This window comes from Petaurus breviceps, unplaced genomic scaffold (assembly GCF_028583685.1).
Source record: "Petaurus breviceps papuanus isolate PSGF00001 unplaced genomic scaffold, PetGlider_PUasm1.0 186, whole genome shotgun sequence".
Lineage (NCBI taxonomy): Eukaryota > Metazoa > Chordata > Mammalia > Diprotodontia > Petauridae > Petaurus > Petaurus breviceps.
The window spans coordinates 38,516,295-38,539,297 of record NW_027185798.1 but is presented as its reverse complement, the minus strand read 5'-3'; the positions used below and the strand labels follow the sequence as shown (position 1 = coordinate 38,539,297).

At 40.4% G+C, this 23,003-nt stretch overlaps 1 protein-coding gene across 2 annotated transcripts in view; it reads left to right on the top strand.

The window, feature by feature from the left end:
* PTGFRN (prostaglandin F2 receptor inhibitor) overlaps positions 1-17,589 on the top strand; it is an 84,993-nt gene extending 67,404 nt beyond the window's left edge. For both annotated transcript variants that reach the window (XM_069090248.1, XM_069090247.1), the window contains 3 exons: positions 1,023-1,130; positions 11,804-12,109; positions 13,913-17,589. In XM_069090248.1, coding sequence (XP_068946349.1) covers positions 1,023-1,130; positions 11,804-12,109; positions 13,913-14,079 — 581 coding nt within the window. In that variant the 3' untranslated portion in view covers positions 14,080-17,589. The remainder of the gene's footprint in view (positions 1-1,022; positions 1,131-11,803; positions 12,110-13,912) is intronic.
* Positions 17,590-23,003: the final 5,414 nt, after the last annotated feature.

The window sequence follows — 23,003 nt, the reverse complement described above, 5'->3', positions numbered from 1 at the left end:
TTTACCTTACCCCTTTCGGGATCACAAAGAGTCAGACATAACTGAACAATGATAATGACCATAACTGAACTAACAATGGAAAGGGTATGGAGTTGGAATGAAATGACCCAGGTTTGACTCTTGGCTTATTTCCAGTGTGAAGATGGGTGAGTCACTTAACATCCGTAGGCCTAAGTTTCTTCATCTGTAAAATGAAAACATGGGCCTAAATGACCTCTGTGGGCCTTTCCCACTCTAAATCTGCCATCCTATCATTCATTTTCATTTATGGGAATGGTTTGCCATGGACACCTAATTACTGTGTAGAACAATAACACTTACACTTATCATTAAGTATATGTCAGATTAATTTTCCCCTTAAAATATTATTTAATTACTGTGCTAAGCTCTGCTTTGTATGGGTTGCTTTTGTAACATTGTCATCAGCTCACAACTACAAAAATTATAGAGAACGTTGTTGCCCACCCGGAATTAATTTGTATTTGTATTTATCTTTGTCTCTAGATGTGTGATCTGCCTCTTAAGGATCCAATGAGATGGAACGTACTCAGTCCCCTTTTCAAAGAACTACATCATTACCCTCTGTATTTGGTGGGGGGAGGGGTTCTCAGAAAGACTTATGGGACAGTTTCAGTTCTTCTAAAGGTAGAATTCTAAAGAGGATATCCAGCAGCCATCATTTGACTAAGATGGTCACATTTATTACCCAGTAGTGAACCCTACCCATAACAATAAGCCAGGGACCTTCCACTGGGCCTACAAATGAGCATGCTTCATTTGGCATCACAGAAAGGAAAAGAAAAGGGAAAAAAATTACTCTTGATTTTCATATGCAATTCATTTGGCAGAGTTAAGCTGTTGGTATCTGAATGTAGAAAAGATCTTTTAGCAGATATTCCCAGACTAGTTCTAAGTGAGAAGAAGCTGTGTGTTTTTAAACTCATGTAAGAATTGATATGAGTTGGAGTTAAATTTTGAACAAAGGCAATAGGAATAATGTGATCACAATTATTTTCTTCCAGGGCCCATATTTAACGTCTCAGTGCATTCTGACACGCCAACAGTATATCGAGGCGATCTGATTAAACTGTTCTGCATCATCTCCCTGGAAGGAGCAACCCTCGACCCAGGTATTTGCCGATTTTTCCTCTTTGTTTTATTGGGGGAAGAAGAGAAGTATCCTTGTATTTCTTTTCATGTATATATTTTATTCAGTTAACTTTTATTAAGCACCTATTATGTGTCAAACAATAGACTAGGTGCTGGGGAGACAAAGACAGAAAAGAAATCGTCCCTGCCTTCAGAGAGGAAAACCAAGAAATAAATATTAGGATGTATAAGATGAAAGAAAAAATATATGAGCATAAATACATATAAAGATACATTTGTGTTTATGTGCATACATACACACATACTTCTCACTTATTATTTGCCAGTAGCTTATATTAGGGATACAGATATAATAAAGCAAGATAGTCCCTGTCTTGGGGAACCAAAACAATAATAAGTAAATACAAAATACCTAAGAAGTAAATGACTGAATAAAGCATTTATTAAGTGCTAGAAATACAAATACATGAAAGCAAGGCAAACCTTGCCCACAAGGAATTCTAAAATGAAGACAGCACATATGAGCGAGTCTATATTGGAAAGGAGGGAAGGTAGATGGAGGCCGCGTGTGAGATAGCATGACTTGGAGACAGCCTGGAAGTGGGGCTTGGGATTGGAGAAAATGGAATGAAAATTCACCAATCAGGGCCCAAGTTCTCAGGGTCTGGAGTTCAGTCTTTGATCGTGCATGGGGTTTGTCCTTCATTTTCAAAGAGAACCATGACATCAGGAAGATGATGCCATGACTTGCAAGTGAAGTGGCTTTAAATGAGGAAGAGCTGCACAAAGTCACCAGCCTCACTTTCTCCTCCTAAGCCATCTGGGTCCAGTGGCCAGATATAGATTAGGACAACTGGAAGTGACCCAGCAGATCTGCCCCTTTCCTATTCCAGGGTTTTCCTGCTATTGACCTTCCCCTTGCAGTAGAGAGGAGATAGATGTAGACTTGGAAGAGATGTTATATTCAGCTAATCACAGAATTTGAGGGTTGGAAAGTATCTCACCACCATGGAGTCCAACCCAGATACAAAAGGAGTCTGCACTCTAACACTGATAATTAGTCATCCAGCTTCAACTTGAAGGTCTCCAAGATTGAGGAACTTGTTTCTTTATTCCGTCCATTCCACTTTTGGACGGCACCAGTTGTAAGGAAGTTTTTTTGCTGGTATCAAGCTTAAATTGTTCTCTTTGCAACTTTTACCCATCGCTCCTGGTTATACTCTCTAGTATCAAACAGAACAGATCCCATCCTTCTCTCATTAACAACCCTTCAGGTGTACCATCTTGGTTGCTCTCCTTTGGACATTATCCAACTTATCACTGTCCTTCCCAGAACTGAACACAATACTCCATATGAGGTCTAATGAGACACTGTCATCTCATTACTTATATATATGACCCCAGAGAAAACTTTGGAAGGAGAGAGACCTAATGATGGGGCATTTAGGTGGTGCAGTGGATAGGGTACAGGGCCTGAAATCAGGAAGGCTCATTTTCCTGAGTTCAAATCTGGCCTCAGACACTTATAAACTGTGTCACCCTGAGCAAGTCACTTAACCCTGTTTACCTCAATTTCCTCATCTGTAGAATGAGCTGGAGAAGGAAATGACAAACCACTCCATCATCTTTGTCACGAAAACCCCAATTTGAGGTCATGAAGAGTCAGACATGACTGAAAAGACTGAACAACAAACAAACCTAATGGCTAATTTCTATAGCATGCCTTTCTTTTCCATTTCCCCACTCTTTTCCTTGGTAGTACTGAATATTTCCATACTTTCCAGCCCTGTAGAAAGTATAGCTATAGTTTTCAATAGATTAGGCTTTGAGGGGAAGATGGTTGGGGAAACAGTGACTGCTAAGACACTTGAAGTAGAAGGAAATTGCAAGCGTAGGATTGAAGGATTGTCTAGGAAAGGAGCTGGAAGTGCTTTCCTTCTGGTATTCAAGGATGATGAATGATTAAGACATGAAGCAGGCCAGAAATGAACAGCACGGAACGGAAACAGTGCATGTCTCTGTGTGAAAACAAGATTAGATAAGGCCGAACTCTGATGAGCAGAGGAGGGTCTGGGGCCATCTCATAGGGGAAAACTTGTTGAGAATCTGAGTAAAGATGTATGGGGGAGGGAACGAGTCAAATAATGATTTACTGATACTAAAACCAATCAGCTCACATGATCATACTATTTAGAATTTAAGAGAACCTTAGGGGTCATCTTGTCTAAATTTTCATTATCAAATGGATAAGTTGAGGACCACAGAAGGCATATTGGCAGTAATGGGGAGAGCCAAGCTTCAAACCCAAGCCTTTCGAGGACAAGCATAGAACTCTTTCTACTTCTAAAAGTTGTCATGGAGGGATGCATGGTGGGGAAAATTAGAGAACTGAACTTTGAGATGATGAGGAAGGGAAGAATTCATAGGAAATAAGAATGAAATGACATCTGCCTTAGTTTCACTAGTTGATAAATACTATTCACAGAAATAAGCTATGGCCCTGTTCCTTGGGTGTAAGCTACCATTACTGTCACTGAAGGCCAGCAATAAAAGAGCACAAAGAAAAATGGTGGTTCTCATGGCATAATGGGGGAGTAGAGATGAAGGGAAAAGTAGAAAGGAAATTTTTTTTTCAGTTGCCTACCTCAATTTTAACTAAACATTAATTTTCACTAAAACCTATTTTAAGCAAAATCATAGGATTAGAAAGGACCCTACAGACTATGTACCCCAACCCATGTGGGTCCCTACCACGTCCTCCCCCAAATCTCTTCTCCAGGCTAAATTTCCCCAATTCTTTCAATCACTACTTGTGTGATCTGATCACCAATCTTCATCTTGGTTCCTGTCTTCTGGGTGATCTCCAGCTTATCAGCATTATTCCTAAAATTGAACTGAAAAAAGCACTCTATATATGATTTAACCAGGATAGAGAGTACAGTGGGCTTGTCAGCTCCCATGTTCTGGTCACTATTCATCTCCTAATGCGGCATTAAAATCTAATTTTTTTTTAATTTAACATATTGTCAGACACTTTGCTAAAATTTAGGTAAATTATATAATATTCCCTAATAGTCTATATAGACCCTCTCAAAAAAGGCAGTAAACTGAGTCTGATATGATCTATCCTTAATGAAATAGCATTGGCTTTTGGTGATGATCAATGTTTCCTTTTCTAGATCATTACATGCCATCCTTCTATAATGCTTTCTCAAATTTTGCCAAGAATTGAAATCAAACTTACTGGCCTAAACTTTGAAGACTCCACTTTCTTCTCTTTTTAAAAATCAGTACATTTGTCCATCTGTAATCTTTCAGTTCCTTTCCCATTCTTTAAAAAAAAAAAACATTTAATAAGGGTTTGGCAATCACATCTGCCAGTTCTTTAAGTGTGATGTAATGTGTGATGTAATCTGGGCCTGGTGTTTGGAACTCATCAAAGACATCTAGGCACTGGCCTACTACTTCCTTACTTACATTGTGTTTTTCACATCATTGTTAACTTGCTTCATTCTGTTCTTGCCATTCTAAAGATCATTCTCCTTGGCCGAGAAAACAGAACCAAAATAAGAGGTGAACTCTCTACTCTCCATCATCTATTTTCATTATATCATCTACCCTACAGCAGCATTTCTTTCTTTGATCCTCTTCTTTTTCCCAGTATAGCTTTTTAAAAAATCATTTTTGCTGTCTTTAGCATTCATCACTAGCCTTCTAGTTCTGATTTTTTTTAGCACTCCTGACACTATTCTTCTAGGTCTAGGGCTTGCTTTTGTATTCACTCTCAGTTACCTGCCCTGGTTTCTTTCTTCTGTGTATGCCATTTTAAAATCTAAGTTAGATGATGAGCTCTGTATCTATCTGCCTCTGTCTCCTTAAACAGCTTCTCATTTTTTTCTCCTCTTTGGAAATGTTTTTGTTTGTAATTTCAAAATTTCTTTCATGAGAGCTTTCTATAAATTTTGGGCTAAATTCCCTTGTAGAATTTTAGGCCAGAAGCCTACCTACCTTTTCTCTCAGCCTTTTGAAATCTACTCTCCCCAAACCTAGATGTCTCCTGTCACTGCACTCTCTTGCCTCCATGCTAGGTCTATGAACCAAGGAACAGAATTAAGTAAGTATGGTAGGATGAAGAGAGTATCCAATAAGAAGGGGAAGCTTTGGCCTAGAGGATTAAATACTGTAGAACAGTCAAAAGAAGGTGAAGAATGAAAAAAAAAGGAACTTGGACATTGGGAAATCATTGGTGATCTCAGTTCTGTTTTAGTGGAATGGTACAGATATCTAACTGAAAGAAACTGAAAAATTATTAAGTACGCCAGGCCTCACTTTTCTTATATGTAAAGTGGTTTGGACTAAATGAAATTTAGAGGAATTTAATCTTTAGAGTACGGACTATTGATAATTTGGTCTTTGTCTCCTCAGCATCTAGCAAAGTGCCTTATATGTAGTTGGCTCTTAATGAGTATTGGGTTAAATTAAACCAGAAAAGCCCTAAGGTCCCTGAGAGGTTTAACTCCTATGATCTTTTTCCTGAGCTCCTTATCTGTTTCTTCCTTTGGTCAGACTTCTGGATTTCCTTCAATTAGGATATCTTCTTAATATACAATCAAATCTTTTCTCCAGCAACAATTAGGAGTCCCGTCCTACCAAGTCTTGGCATGAAGCTATTTCTTACAGTAGGATTTCCAGTTAACCTTGTTTATTACACATAGGTACCCAAGGTCATGGGGCTTCTTACAAACTCTCTTCTTTGATACCATCTCCTATAAATCATTGGTCCTCCCTATTGCTAATTTTCTTCCTGTGTGGTACCTATTGTTCTCTGTGTTGCCTGTCTTGAAAGATATATTCTCTCTACCCATCTCTTTTCAGTTTTAAGTCTTTTGGATTAGATTCATAAGACCACTCCAAGGAAATTTATTTTTTACCATGACTTCTTAGGTGAATCTGTTGCTGGCCAAGAACCCATTATTCCTGTATTTTAAGCTGTGGTTCAGGCATCTAAACAGTGTTCTCAGATACCATTATTTTAATCATTTGTTCATATCTAAGATCTGATATCTCATCTGAAGCCCCCATATTCTTTTTTTAAATAGTGTGTTTCCCAATTACATGTCAAGACAATTTTTAGCGTTCATTTTTACAAGATTTTGAGTTCCAAATTTTTCTCCCACCCTTCCTCCCCTTACCTTTTCTGAAAATGGTAAGCTATTTGATATAGGTTATATGTGTGTTACCATGTAAAACATAGTTCCATGTTAGTCATAGTTGTGAGAGAATAAACATATCAAAAGAAAAAACAAAATAAGAATATAGTAAGTGAAGAAAGTATGTGAAGCCCCCATATTCAGTTGACAATGATGATGAAAAAAACACTCCATGCCTCTAAAACAGGGGTGGGAAACTTGAGGCCTCAAGGCCACATGTGACCAAGTGCTGTCCTTTGAGTGAATCCAAACTTCACAGAACAAGTTCTCCTTTTCAGGATTTGTTCTGTGAAGTTCAGAGGTCACAGATTCCCCACCCCTAAGGTTTTAGTTGATTTTTTTAACCCAGGAATTCATGATTTCTGTCAATGCTTTCTAAGTTTTTTTTTCCCAAAAGAAATAATTTTTTATTGATCTTTTGCTTTTTTACATCACCAGAAGCTGTCCCAGTATCCCTCCCCTTCCCTTCCCTGAGAGGCATCCTATATGACAATAATATTTTAAAAGAAGAAGAGAAAAATATCAGCAAAGCTGATCAATACTCTGCAAAAGTCTGAAAATAAAAGAAGTGAAGTAGTGGAAGGGCCTTCTTTTATCTGATCTTTGGAGTCCTTGTTCTTTGTAATGTTTCAGCATTTGCTGTTGATTGTTTTGTGATGGTTCTTTCTATCTATATTGTTGGCACCATTGTGTATGTTACTTCCTTGGCCCTGCTTGCTTCAGTCTCATCAGATTGTGTAAAACTCCACACTTCTCTGGATTTATCAGCCCTGTGATTTCTGAAAGCACAGGAATATTCCATTACATTCATGTACCACAATTGGTTTAGCCATTCTGTAACTTTGTTTCCCAATTCTTTGCTATCAGAAAAAGTGCTGTTATAAATACTTTGTAGTCTAATGGGCACTTACTTCTTCTCCATGGCCTCCCTGAGCCATATCTAAGTTCCTCCTTGAGCTGCAATTTCTCTCCAGATAAATAGCCATCTTTGGTAACATTCTTCAGTTTTGACAAGACTCGGGAGTTTCTCATTTAGGTCTTAAATAAATGCCCCAGGGAAAATAGTGGCCTTCTCAATTGTTGTATAAAGTAGGCAGACAAAATGCCTTCTTAACCTATCTGCACTGCTACTTGTTAATTCCATTCCAGTTCAATAGGCATTTATTAAATGCCTACTATGTGCAGTTTACTGTAGTAAGCGCTGGGAATATGAAGACATAATGAAAAAAATAGATCCTTCCCTCAAGGAGGGAATCTTCTGGTGATATAGAATATGTAAAAAGATAAATATTTGAAGAATTAAGGACCAACAATAAAGGGAATCAGAAAAGACTTTACTGCACAAGCATCTATTAAAGTGCCTACTATGTTCCAGGTACTATTGATATAAATGACAAAAATGAAAATTCCCTGTCTTTACATGGCTTACTACATTCTATCAGGATAAAAACATACAAAATAAATACAAGGTAATGGGGCAAGTGCTGGAAGGAACATTAGCAGCAGGGGTAGGGACTGAGATGGAAGGAGTGGGCTAAGACCTTTCATAGCAGATGGCACATGAACTGAATTATGCAGGAAACTAGACATTCTAGGGGGATAACCAAGTGGTGCAGTGGATAGAGCACCAGGCCTGGAGTTAGGAAGGCCTGAGTTCAAATCCAGCCTCAGACACAAGTCGTGTAACCCTGGACAAATCACTTAACACTGTTTGCCTTAGCTTCCTTATCTGTAAAGTGAATTGGAGAAGAAAATGGCAAACCACTCCAGTTTCTCTGCCAAGAAAAACTTGAATGGGGTCATGAAGCACCAGACGTGACTAAAGTGACTGAACAACAACAAAGGCATTCTGAGTGGTAGAGGTGAGAGAGGAATATATTCCAGGAATTGGGGGTAGCATATGTAAAGACACAGAGGTAAGAGATGCAAACTTGGCTGTCTGCAATGGAATGTAGAGTGTATGGAGGAGAGTAATGGGACACAGACTTGGAAAGGTTGTTGGAGCTCAGTTCAGAAGGGCTTCGAATATCAAGCTGAGGAGTTTGCACTTTAACCTAGAGGCAATAGGAAATTGTTGAGGTTTCTTGGGCAAAGGAGTGACATCCTATTTGTGCTCTAGAAAGCTTCTTTGGTCAGCTTTGTGGCAGATGGATTGGGCGGGGGAGGAAGTAGAATCTAGGAGTTCCATTAGGAAGATCTTACTTCCTAATATTCAAAATAATGAGGAAATGAATGAGGATCGTGGTGTTACGAGTAGAAAGAAGGGGACAAATGGAAGAGCTGTTGTGATGGCAGAATCACCAAGACTGCGCTTGCTGATGGCAGCTATTGATCCCCATCACCAGTCCATGAAGCCAAGAATCTGTTTTCCTCCTGAATGCCAGAAAGTACCTGAGACAGTGAGTGGGTGTTATTGAGCTCCAGAGGCTGTGTGGGCCCTTCTGTTCCCATCCTTCTCTGTGATAGTCTTTGACCCTCCAGCCTTCTGACAAAGGTCCAAATTCCACTCATCATCTTCATAGTCTTTCCTTCGTAATTCCCTCCTCGAAGCACCTCCAATTTCCAGTAATTATGACACTTTAAAGAGGAAAAATGAAATGATATCCATGTAGAACATGTGGAAAGGTATGGTAGAAATATGGCCAGACGCCTGGATTCTTTTCTTAACTTTTTTTTCCCGTATTATCCTATGGGGCCTCTCAGGTATTTGTTCCCCTGACCCCTATAGTAGGTCACCACAGTCTAGTCCTTATCCAGCACAGTACCTGGAATACATTTGGTACATAATAAATGCTTGTTGACTTGATTCAGGCTGGCATGTCCAGATACAACTCTATTGGGTAGAAAAGATGTGTGATGAGTGATATGAGTCATTGGACCCCTAAATCAATGGCAAATTATTTTCCGCCATGTCAGAACTCTTAAAATATGTGAGCTCTGTTTTGTAAACTTTAGAGCACTACAAAAATGTGAGTTGTTATTATCTAATGTCATTCAGGTTTCTTCTTGTCCTCCCTGCCCCCATAATATCTTTTTCCTTTTCCATCCTCTGTTCAAACTCACGCTATGGTCTAATGGCATGTGTGTTAGAGATTCAGGATAGTGTTCCAGGCTGGATTCCAAGTTAAGGTGTCTTCATCACTAGAAAATGAAAGAGAAATCTCTTAAAACAACAAGGAAGTAGTGTTTTTGCCCACAAAGACCCTGAAGGGAATGTGCCAGCCTCAGTCTTTTTAGTGCGCTTCCTGTGTATGATTCTGAGGTCTTTGAGAAGAGCTAGGCTAGCCTTTTCTTGGGTGTACTGTAGAGGAATGCCCAGGTGAGGGTTAGAGTAGATGACCTCTGAGGTCCCTCCAACCCTGAGACTCCGTGGGCCTGTGATTGAATCAAACACACTGCTCTTTGCATAAAAAGCTTTTTTCTCCAGTATAATTGTAAACAGCTCAAACTGGCTGTTATATTTCAGGCAGCCGCCTGTGGAACTTTGCCCTTTTGGTTTGTATGTGGGTGGAAGAAGCTGACTAATTAAAAACAAATTGTGATTAGATTTCTTCCAATCATCCTATGGCTTTTAGGGGATTCTTTTTGTTATGTGGCCCTGTGGCATTGATAAGGATAGTGCTAAAACATCTCAACATTGGAAATGGGGAAAAATTGTGCTGCCTCTCCCTACATCAAAGATAACATTCCTTCTTTTGATGGAGGGTATATTTTTATGTTACTTTTCACTAACAACAATAACTAACATTACATATGTTAACACTTGATCCTCACAACTCTGTGAAGCAGCTGCTGCCATTATCCCCATTTTACAGATGAGGAAACTGAGACTGAGAGAGAGGTAAAGGAATTTGCCCAGGGTCACATACAGATAGTGGGTATCTGAGGTAGGATTCATACAGAGGTCATCTTGACTCAGAATACAGCACTCTGTCTCAGTGCAAGTTGTAAAAGGAACCATAAAGAGATTCTCATATTTTAAAAAAAGTTGTTTTTCATGTTACCCATGTATTTGTTTAATATGTAAGTATCTTAAAAACATCAGTATTGTTACATTGTCTTTTCTGTTGCACTTATATATATTTATTTATATTTTGCTAAATTAATAATAAATACATATTAACTTTCATTGTTTAGAAAATTAGACATTTAAACAGCTTGGTGGGGTGTACTTTAAAAAAAAATCCATCAGCCTGACTAGAATCCTTCCCAAAGCCGCTGGCTGAGTTCCCAGCCAATGGCAGCACATCTTTAACCTGAAAACGCTGAGGCCTCATACCACTCACTGTTGGCTGTACTCCCAAATTGTCTAAGAATTATTTGTCCCAAAGACTTTATTTCTCTTAGCCCCATGATAATTTGTTTGCTTCTGTTAGAACTTTAATTTTGCAAAGTACTTTACAATTCAGCAACATTACTCTCTGGGGCTGTTTGACCATTCCCAATTTCCTTGGTCTGACTTTTAAAAAATTATTAAATATTATAAACTTAAGCAATTTTCCAGAAGAAAAAAAAGAATGCATAGCCATTGAATTCTAAACTGGTCTCATTTCTCAGAATTCTCTCCCTGTGTTTTCCTATGTTCAAGCAAGTATTTTACATCATTGGAATCAATGTGTATGTAGCTGTGTTCCTTAACCTGATGTTTCAGAGGTGCCCTTGTTTTGTCTTTAAAAACAATACTGCTGCCTAAACTTAAAGAAGTTTGACATTCAGAACTGTCCAGTGGGTTGTCTCTGTCTGTGTCTGTCTGTCTGTCTCTCACTCCCTCTCTGTCTCTTTTATCCCTACTTGTCACTTGAAAAGGATATGGCATAGCTTTGCATTAAGAAGTTTAGGAAAAGGGGCGGCCAGGTGGCTCAGTGAATAAGAGCACCGGCCCCAGAGTCGGGATGACCTGGGATCGAATCCGGGCTCAGATACTCAGCACCACACCCAGAAATAACTGGCCGTGTAGCCTTGAGCAAGTTACTTAACCCCAGTTGCTTTAAAAGAAAAAGAAGAAGAAGTTTAGGGAAGCGTGAGTGAGTAGTGGGCTTTAAATCCATTTAATGGCTAAGATTTATATAGTGCTTCCAAGTTTGTGAAGCACTTTTCTACGTATCATCTCATGCAGTCCTCATGAGTAGCTGGTGCCTATTTTGCAGACAGGTAAACTGAGCTGAGCAAGATTAGGTGACTTTCCCAGGGTTACCCAGCCCGTAAGTGTCTGAGGAAGGATTAGAATTTAGTTCTTTCTGTCTATAAGGCCAGTCAGTGTTCTTTCCCTTGCCTTGCCATCGGGCTTCCTCTGTCTTTTGATACAGTTTGCTGAGAAAATGACTTGTCTGGAGACTGATTTTATATTCTGTGTTAGCCATAGGGACATTTCTATAACGTGGTCATTTTCTTCCTCTGTTTTTTTTTTTTTTCAGATTTGGGTACAGGGACCCTGATCTGTATACTGCACTGACTATACTTTCTCATTTGATCATCCATTCTAGATGACATGTCCTTTGATGTATCCTGGTTTGCTGTCCATTCCTTTGCCTTGGACAAACCTGCTGTGCTTCTGTCTTCGTTGGATCGGAAAGGTGTTGTGAACAAGGCCCAGAGAACCTGGAAGAGTGACCTGAGCCTAGAGAAGATCAGTGTCATGGAGTTCCTTCTACAGGTTCATGGCTCTGAGGACCAAGATTTTGGCAACTACTTTTGTGCTGTGATACCATGGATCAAGTCAACCACAGGATCTTGGCAAAGAGAGACAGAGATCAAATCCAAGCCCATCTTTGTAACTGTCAAGATGGATGGTACGGACCTCACATGCTCATTTTTCTTGGTGTTTATGAAGTGCCTTCAGTCTGCTTTATTCTAACCAAAAGCATGGGGAATACTTAACATAAAAAAATTTATCCCAGTGAATGTTTTTTACTATCTAGAACAAGAATGATTAAACGTTTTTTTGGATAATAGATCCCTGTAACAATCTGGTAAAGTCTTCTCAGTATACTGTTTTTTCTTTAATTTAACGTATAAAATATGTAGGACTTAAAAGGAAACAACTCATGCCAAAACATGGCTATTAAAAATGTATTTTTAAAAAATTTGTTCACAGGGGTCTGTGAACACCGAGTTAAGAATCTCTGATTTTGCCATAGTCTTAACTACAGAAGAAATAAGCAGCATTGTAGACCTATTAGAAAGATGTTGGATATCTTCATGCCCTTTGAACTCCTGTGTAAATACCCTATTTGCTCCCTCCTGGTCTTAACTTGGATTCTTTCCCAGATGTAATAGGAAGGGGGAAGGAACTATTTAATTAAGCTGATGTTTATCAGGTTCCTACTGTGTGGGGATCATGGAGCTAGACGCTGTGGGAGGGAGATACAAAGTTCACGCGTTCCCTGCCCTGATGAATCTTTCAGTCTAGTAGGAAAACCACTAAGGAAAAGATGTCCTTTTCTAGAGAAGGCCATTGTGTAGAGGGACCCACTCTAGACCCATCACCCCTGCATTTGACTCACCATGACACCCCTTTAACATTTATCTTGTCTTAGAATCAGTGTTAGACTGAAGGCTGACCACCTATTTCCTTTCTGCCAGCCTTCAGACTGTAGTGTAGGTGGGTGGGGAGGTCGGCTTTCAGTTTTGTGCAGTCATTGTTGAGTTTACATGACTTGACTACTGATATTTTGCCTCTGCATGTGAGTCTTGGTGTAAAGTGCTTAAAAGTAACTCCATGTATGAAAATGTAGCTTTATAGAGAATATTCAGAGAGTAATGATTCACTTTGCAAGAACATATAACATATTCATAACATAACATTCACCATAACACTTATTTATATTGCCAGCTTTGATGATGTTTGACTTACAAACATTTGATTTCTTCACAAATTTTGGGAACACATATAGTGATATAAAAGTAAGGTAACTTTCATTTTTTTTTTTGGATCAGGTATATGATTTCCTCAGCACAGAGTACTCCCAGTGAAGAAACCATTTCCAGTGTTGTAGAAGACCATCTCTCCCATGATTTATGATCTTAGAGAGTTGCCATAGAGAGTTAACCACAGAGTGGTTAAGCATATTGCCCAAGGTCATACAGACATAATTTGAATGCAGTTCTTCCTGACTCTGAGTCTGCCTTTCTATCCACTGTATTACACTTACTGCCTCTCATGAGGTACCCTCATAGCCCCCCCCCAAAAAAAAAATGGCTAAAGGAGTTGTTTTTATTTTATTTTATTTTACCTCCTACTTCTCACTTGAGAGTCAGGTGAAGGGAACACAGGCCTAGATTCTGCTGTGGGCTCTTAACCTATTTTCCTTACCCTTGGGTGACAAGGGAGAAACACTTACCTCTGTTCTCATCTGCACATAAGACAGAAGCACTGATACCCCTGTCTAAGTCATAGGACTATTTGAGATAGTAGATAATAAGTCCTCGATAAATGTTTAGATTGAGTCAAATTGAATTTGGGAGAGGGACATTAGGCTAATTAAAAGCAAGTCATTATGAAAATATTCACCCATTTTTACTGCATGAATTGTCATCAAGAGCAGAACTGACTTGGTTTGCTTTATTAACCTTGTTCTTCCTTTTCCATACAGTACTGAATGCCTTCAAGTATCCCCTATTAATCGGCATCAGCCTCTCCACTGTTATTGGCCTCATCTCCTGCCTGATAGGCTACTGCAGCTCTCACTGGTGCTGTAAGAAGGAGGTCCAGGAAACGAGACGAGAACGACGGCGCCTCATGTCAATGGAAATGGACTAGGCGCGTGCCTGAGAAAGACGGACTGTCTTTGTGGGAGAGAGATGGATGAGAAGAGGACAGTGACATTTTAGAGTGAAGTGTTTTACACTAACAAAAGAAAAGTCCTCTCTAATCTCAGGTGGGACTTCGGGCTCTCTCTTTTCTGCATGTTAAGAACCGAGAGCACGGGACATGTTTACCAGTACTGACTCTTCCAAGGGCACTTTCTAAAGGGACGCTCTGTTCTGGATATTATCAGTTGTTTCGTAGGGTGTACGTTTTCCCAAGTGGGGCTTTTTAAACAGTGAACTTTGTCTGATTTTTTTTCCTCTTACCGGTTTTTAGACCCTCTTATAAACTCCATGTTCTATTTTTTTGTCTATTGAGAGGGGGTTGTGGAGAGAAGTGGGGTGGCAGAATTTAGAGACCTTTGTCTTGGATGAATATTTGCTTGCTCACTCCGATAGGTTGCTGTTGACTTGGAGGCACTGTTGCTAAGATCTCCTGAATGAGAGGTTCTAGTGCTGCTTGGAGACAGCATGGCGCTATTGCTAAAAAAGCCGGTTTGTGGCTTTTTTCATCATCCCCCTATTTTCAGGGGCTTATGCTACACTTTACATGGAAACCTAGTTTCCTGTTGAATCAAAAGGCATTTTTGCTTCTTCGTTCCCTCTCTGTTCATTCAGTGTTAGAATACTGGCCACCCTAGACCCTGACACCCCCACCAAACACCTTACCTTGCCACCTCAGCCTTAAAATGTAAGCTAAATAAAAATCTAGCAACCCCCCCTCGCTAGTGGCAAAAGGTAGGCCTGTGAAGAAATGAGGATTGGGGCGGGGAATACCAATTTTAGCATAGGCAGCTCTGACTACTCCTTTCCCTTGAGCAAGCCATAGGATGAGCTAAGGAGGCAGGCCCCCAAGACTGACCTAGTGCAGCTCAGGGCAGGAGTGGCAGAGATATGACAAGGGCCCAGGTTAGCATGCAGAAGAAGCCACCACCACCTGCACTCTCTGCCCGCTAGGCAGCCACTTTGGCAGCAGCTCTAGTGGGCCCCATGGGAGCACCTGCAGAAACCTAACATTCCAGTCTTGCTGCTCTGACTCCTTCATCAGGAAAGTGAATAGTTTTGCCAAGACTGTCTTACCTGAAAGGAATCAGAAACGAGGCGGAAAAGTCATTCTTTCCCATGGCCTTCTTCATCCATCAGGTCTTTTTTAGAAAGCTCAACAGGGTGTTAAGGGGAGAGCGTATGGTTAGGAAGAGGAATGAAACCCATCTATTTATTCTCACGTAAACAGCCCGCTGAATGAATACCAGTCTCTTTTCCTTGACTGTGTCAGTCAGGGCTGGGACAGTGGGTCAAAGCAGAGAGAAAGAAATGTTATTTGTCCTGAGGCTCTTTTTTTCCCCTGCTTTTAAAAAAGATTTTCCCCAGCACTCTCCTACTTTCCAAAGTGTCTCAGACTCGGCATGGCCTTTCTGAAGCATCCCAGTGGGGTTTTCTGAGGCCCATTGATGACTCATGGCCTAGATTTCTGTCTGCTTTGCTTTCATTCTCACTCTGAAGGAGCAGTCACAGTGCTGTCTTCCAAGGAAAGGGGAGGGAGGGGGGTTGGAGAAGAAGAAATTGTTTTGAGCAATAAAGTCAGGTCCCGAAGAAGAGCATTCACATACTCCCATTTCCTCATAATTGGCAGGATGAACCCTTCCCTTCCCCCTCCCCCAGATTCTCATCCTTACCTATTCTCACTGATTACAGCCTCCATGATCATGTGGGTTTCCACATTGATTTCCCTCTGTTCTGCTAATAGAGAGGGTTGCTCATGCAATAATGAGTGCTCTCTCTGGGCTGTGAGAGTCTTTAGTGCCCAGGGCAAGAATACTCCCCGAGGACAGTAGCAGGGCCCTGGCATTCCAGGTCTGCCTGTCCCTGAATGGAAAGTGCTCCCACATTTACGCCCTTTATGATGCAGGAGTAGGGATAACCAAAGGGAGAAACTGTAGGATTTTAAGAGCATTAAGTTTTTGTCCTCCCCTTTCCCCCCCCACCCCTCACCCCATGCTAACACTAAAATAGACACCATTTCTTTATGGTATAATTTCCAAGGAGAGAGATATCAGGCTCTTCTAAGGCAGCAATTCTAGAATAAAGAAGTTGACATTGGGACTTTTACTAGTTAATAGCCAGCACACTCTGAGCACTTTGGGGTCTACCATTTTGCTGAGAGAAAACTCAGGGTTTTCATGACTCAGGCCTTTCTTGTTAGTAGAGAAGGGCGCCCAGCTATTGATGGGGGTGGGGGGAGGCGGAGAGGGAGGGGAACCTTGCTGCCCTAGTAGGGTTGAACACTACATAATGGATTGGTTGGCCAATGCCACTAGCATTAACAAGGCTTTGTGGGGAATAGTGCCCTGTGCCTTTTCCTTACGAGCTGATGCTGCTGGTCAGAGCTGATATTGCAATGTTAGGAGCTGCCCCAAAATGTCTGCCTCCATAGCTTTTACGAGGGAGGTAGACCCAGGACACCATGCCAAAAACCTTGCATCATCTTGGAAAATAAACTTTGCTGATCATTTTTCTGTCTCTCTATCCATCCTCTCTTTCTCTCTCTTTAGTGTGAACTGTGTTGGTGAGGACCCTCTTGGGATGCCATGTAGGGGTCCCGGCCCAGAGGTTCCTGCCATCAATAGCAGTTGGAATGACCAGGGGTCCTCGAACCCCTGATGCTGACAAGTCGTCGCTTATGTCTGTTTATTTGAGCAACGTGATGGTCATAAATATATTCCCTAGAAAAAGCCTAGGGCTTGTTCACACGAGTGAATCTTAAATAACCAAAATTTTTAGACATACTGAAGTTGTTGTTATTGTTGTTTTTCAAAAACACAAACTGACCCTATAAAGAAAGTCTCTTGGGACAGTGAAAATGCAGAGACTCATCTGTCACATTTAAATATTTCTTAGTGTTTTCCATTCTCCCCACTCTCCCAGCATTCCCCTGAAGTCCCAGCACAGGAAGACCCCTGGTATCAAGACCCTTCTGTCTACTTTCCCTTCTGCATTTTGTTCTGCAGACTCTTGGCAGCCATTACTTTGTCACTGAAGTCAGTGACCCAGAGACTGAGCCTTTCCAGCAGGGACAATAAGCAATATACAACTTGCTACTCGCAGAAAAATCTGAACTATTTTTTAGCTTTGCAACTGACAACAGAGGAAGAAGGGAACCAGGGCCCGGGTAAGTGCATTCTTCTTCCTCTGATCCGCCAGGTTCCTAATGACACACCCGGCATGCACATCGCTTGGGGAGAAAGTCTAGACTTTTTCCTATACGAGAAACAAGGACCGGAAACACCAGCTCACAAATCTACAAAAACTTGCTTAAACAATGGTTTGCATATTTTTGTCCATACTCAAGTGTCATTTGAACTGATTATATTGTGTTTTATACTGTGATCACAAATGATATGCAATACACAGTCTGGTTCTTTTTTTCTAATTTCATTAAAGAAAGTTTAATTTAAAGTCAAAACGTATTAAGAGCTTGGTATTTATTGGGCTTTTTCTTTCCTCCCATCCCATGGCAGGATGAATGTTGTGTGTCCGTGGTTCTCTTGATTTGGCAAACCCTGAAAACATTTTAGATTGTTCTCAAGGATAGAAAAGCATGTAAATTGAATAGGCCTCAGTGAAGCTGATGTGTCCTGATGCCACACAGAAAGAAAAGGGTAGAATTCAGAGAAAGAACTGCAGAGTTTGAATGCAGATTGAAGCAAACTACCTGCTTTCTTTCTTTTTCTTGTTTGGTTTTGTTTCCTCTTTCCCATTGTTCACTGCATCGGTTATAATCCTTCTTTATAACCTGACTAATGTCTAATGTGAAAGTATTTGCAGATCCTATAGTTGATTGCATGCAGCCATGGTGGGGGGAGAGGAGAGGAAGGGGAAGAAAATTTGAAACTCAAGGGTTTGTGGAACTGAATCTTGTAAACTAAAAGTAAACAAACAAATTAATAAAGACAAAAAAATGTTAAAGAAAGAAAAGGGAGAAACAAACCTCCCATTTTCAGAAAGCCTTTGGGTGCTAGGCAGTCCTATTTGGTATGCCCCCTTGTTTCCCAGTCATGTTACCTCTTAGGTGTCTGACTGTTCTGCAGGATGAAAGTGGGAACTATTGTTCTTCTAATTTTCAACAGAGGAAATAAGTACATGTGTTCTGTGACCTTGTCATGGCTAGAGAAGAGTTTGGGGATTCATGAGCCCATGGGAACTAACAAGTCTGTTTGGAATTTGGCCCATTTCAGTCATGGATTGGAACTGAGGGAGGACACAGGGCTGCCTAATGATTTGCCCCACCCCAGAGAGTTCAAGAGTGGTGTTCTTCCCTCCTAGCCTGGAAGCAGCGGTTGTAAAGGGTGAGTGGCCACAATGACCCTCTAGACTTTGCTGGACTTCTTCCACGAGTCACCTGAGTCCCTCATATTCCTTATCTCTTAGAAGGAAACCACACCCATCTTATTGGTATGAGTAGAATCAGGGGAAATAGAATCATAAGCTTTAGGACTAGAAGCAACTTTAGGCCGTCTAATCCAGCACCTTCATTTTACAGATGAAGAAACAGATCCAGAGAGGGAAATTCATTAGTAAGCTAGTAAGAAGCAATGGCAAGATTCAAACTCGGGTCCACTGACTCCAATTGTACTATTCTTTCCACTACATCACTTTGCCTTCCTCGTAGGAGTTGGTTTACATGTTCCAAGAAAGCACATATGCCAACGCTGACGGGGGGTTTTGCCAATGGTGAATTTTGAAATGGATTAAAGTCTATCAAAGACAAATGTTGTCTATTAACATGACTTTCCTTCCTCTCTCATTCCCATTCTCATTTCCATTCCCTCTTTTTTTCCTGTAAATTAATCCCTACTAAGGCAACAGTATGGTACAGAGGAAAGGGTGTTGAATTTGTAGTCAGATTTCAGTCCTGGGTTTGCATTCCGCCTTCTGCTTCTTATTACCTGTGTGACCTTGGGCATTCCTTTCTGCTGAATTTTCTTAACTATAAAATCAAAGGGACTAGACTAGATCTAAATCCATAATCCTATTGACTGATGATTTAGGTATTTCCCTTGTAGCCCAAACTCATAGTAGTATTTTGGGGTAGGTAGCAACAGATCCTAATGACTCTCTAGCCTCTGCCTCCACCTTCTCCAGCTCATTCTACTCCAAGGTTTGCTTATGCCTTTGCCAGTAAACTCAAAGCAACTCTCTGACCCACTTCCATCAAAATAAGACCCAAAGGACTAGAAGCCGCCTCCAAAAGGTTTTCAATACAGCCTCAATTTAGTACATTAATCGAATTTGGAACTCTGCTAAAGCCCAAAACTACCAAGTTGAAAGGGTAAAGTATTGGTATAAGAACTTTTTCTATATTAGTTTATTATTTTTATATAATTATTTCTATATTAGTATATTATCTATAATAGTTGCTAACTATTTGGCCTTAGATAATTCACTTGATCTGTTGGGGTCTCATTTCCTTCAGTCATAAAATGGGAGAATAGGACTACAGGTTTATAATTCTATGGCACTCGGCATAAAGGAGCGTAGATTTATTAGAACACACTGAATCCAACCCACATTGTACAAACTGAGGTTGAGAGTAACTTCCCCAGGGTTACACAGATGATAAGTGGCTCAAGCAGGATTTAAACTCAGGTTTTCCTGACTCCAAGGCTTACACTCTTCCCAGAAGGCAGCTGTCATGGCAGTTGGAGCCCAATCTGTTGGTGTCTTGGCAAAAGGCAAGTTTGGGTCTAGGTCTCCTGGAACATGCAGGAGCCCAATAAATTTGTCACATTCGATTTTCAAGAATCCTCAAGGACCAAAGGGGGAAAAATCATACCCAATCTTTACTCTGTCTTCTTCCGGCTCTTTTCTCCTATTTCAGCTTCAACCTCACTCTCTTCACTGCATCAGGTTTATTGATTGACATTCATTTATTAAGGGCTCACCATGTACTAGCCACTGAAGACCCCAAAACAAAAGCGATCAAATATGCGAAACACTTTGCAAAATTTAAATTACTATATAAATGCTATTATTTGTTAGTGGGGCAGCTAGGTGACACAATGGATAGAGTGTCAGGCCTGGAGTCAGGAATACTCTTCTGTAAGATCAAATCCAGCCTCAGACACTTCCTAGCTGTGTGACCCTGGGCAAGTCACTTAACCCCGTTTGCCTCAGTTTCCTCATCTGTAAAATGAGCTGGAGAATAAAATGGCAAACTACTCCAGTATCTCTGCCAAGAAAACTCTAGATGGGATCACAAAGGGTTGGACACGGTTGAAACAATTGAACAGCAACAAAACTATTACTGTGTGTCAGATTCTGCTAAGCATGATAATAATAGTAACTAACATTTATACAGAGTTTACTATGTGCCAGGTACTGTGCTGAACATTTTACAGTTATGTTCTCATCTGATCTTCACAACAACCTTGGAAGGTAGGTACTATTATAATCCCCATTTTACAGATGAGGAAACTGAGACTAAAGTGACCCTTGCTCAGGGTCACACAGCTAGCAAGTGTCTGAGGCTGGATTTGAACTCAGGTTTTCCTGACTCCAGACCTGGCACTCTATTCATTGTGCCACCTAACTGCTTTGAAATATTATTGTTATTAAAAGTAAGATAGTTCATACCCTCAAGGAATTTACATTCTAGGTTTATTTTTTTAGGGCAAAACTAGTCGTAGTCTAAGGTCAAGAGAGCTGACTAAATTAGAAGTCACAGCAGCATAATAGAGTAGGGAAAGCCCTGAAGTGGAGTCAAAGGGCCAGAATTCAAATCTTGGCTCTGCTCTGTAATTCCTGCGTGACCAACCCTAGACAAGTCACTTCATTCTTCTGGTCTTCCATAAAATAAGGACGTGGAATTTGACTCCTCAGGTCCATCCCAACTCTGTATCTGAGACCCTCTGATGCTAGCACTCCCCAGTTCTGAGGCTTTACCCATCTGATCAGTGGTTGCTCCAAATGGATATCTTGAAAGGTCAGTTTAGATGAAGAATAAAAGGGGGTTATTCACAGGCCTCATTCATAGAGATTGTGGATGTGAATTGTATAAATTTTACAAGCTTTGTAATGAGTCAGATCTGAGGGGAAAAAAAATCCCTTTCACTCATTTTCCCAGAACTGGCACAGAATTATGCTAACAGAACATTTTTTTCCCATTGCTTTGTCCATTCATTGATTTTATTCTTGAAATCAGAAACTATGTTTTAACATTCCTTTAAACTGATACCTTTGCAAGCAAGTGATTCCTGGGTTAATAGAATAATTGTCTCCCATTAGTACTACTTTTGTTTTATTTTAGCGATACCAAGAATATTTCCTCTGTCTCTGACTCTCTCTGTCTGCCTTTGTCTCTGTTTCCTTCTCCCTCATTTCCCCCCTTCCACCTTCTCATCAATATAAAGGCCTAGTATGAATTGGCCACTAAAATGGAAAAGTGAGGTTGGGGTGTGTGTTGGTGGGGAGTGCTCCTGCAATGACCTGTAATGGACCATGTGTTTCCTCGTAGCAGATGTGTTCATCTGTATACACTACACTGGCAGTGATTGTCTCCTTATGTCAAACCCTTGTTCCTGTTTGTTGTCCCCCAAAAGCCTTCATGGAGTGCTTAAATAGTACCTGGTATTCCATGGAGGGTTACAGTCAATTTCTGCCTTATTCCCCAGAGGAGTTACTTACTGTTACTCCTTTACTTTCTCAACAGGTACAACATTCCTAAAACAATTTTAAATGGGGGCTTGAGATAGTGAAAGTGTCTTGTGTGGATAGGTCGGGTTAACATTGGACGTTGGGCAAAGTGAAGGACTATGTCCCCTCATTTCCAGTAGAATGTAAGCTCCAGAAGGGGAGGATCTGTTTTTATTTATTTTTATGTCCCCGGCATCTATTATGGTGCTGAACTGGAAGGGACGTAGGACATCATCTGATTCACCCCTGTCATTTTACAGATAATGTTGGAAAGGTTAAGTAATAGGTTGCCAAAGTGATTTTCCTAAAACATGGGTCTGACCATGTTACTTCCACACACACACACACAATAAATTTTAATGCTTCTCCATTACCTTTAAGATAAAAAATGTGCCCAGTTTGACATTTACATGATCTCAAAATCTGAACCTTTTCTATAATTCACTTTTCTTATGTAGTACTCCTCCACCCACACTAATATCTAGCCATATTGGTCTGTGTGTTCTTCCTCATACACAGTGCTCATCTCCTACCTACGGATGTTTGCACTGCCTGTTTCCCATTTCTGAAATGCTCTTCCTTCTCACCTTGACCTCAAAGAATCTCTGGCTTGCTCTAAGACTCAGCCCCAACACTATGTTCTGCAAGAGGTCTTTCTTGGAATCAATAAGCATTTATTAAACACTTAATATATGCTAAGTTCTGGGGGGTCTGAAGAAAGGTTAAAACAACCCTTGTCCTCAAGGACCTTACATTCTGTTGGCCCCTAGTAGTTCATAGTAGCTTCCCCTCCAAAATTATTTATATCTACTTTATTTCTTGTATAATATATGTACACACTGTTACCTCTGTTAGAATGTAAGCTTCTTGAGGGGAGGGACTTTTTACTTTTTATTTCTATCTCCAATAAATGCTCCTGAGTCAGATTCCAAACCCAGGTCCTCTCACTCAAAGCCTGTATGCTCTCCATTGTGGCATGCTGTTACAGGCATCTGTAGGCAGTCATTCAATAAACATTTATTAAGCCCCTAATATATGCCAGATACTGTGCTAAGCACAGGAGATATAAAGAAAAATGAAAGACAGTCCTTGTTCTCAAGGAGCTAATAGTCTAGGGGATAAACACTTATTGAATTGAATTAAGGATTAAAAACTGGTGTGTTCCCTTTAGTATCATAGTATTTA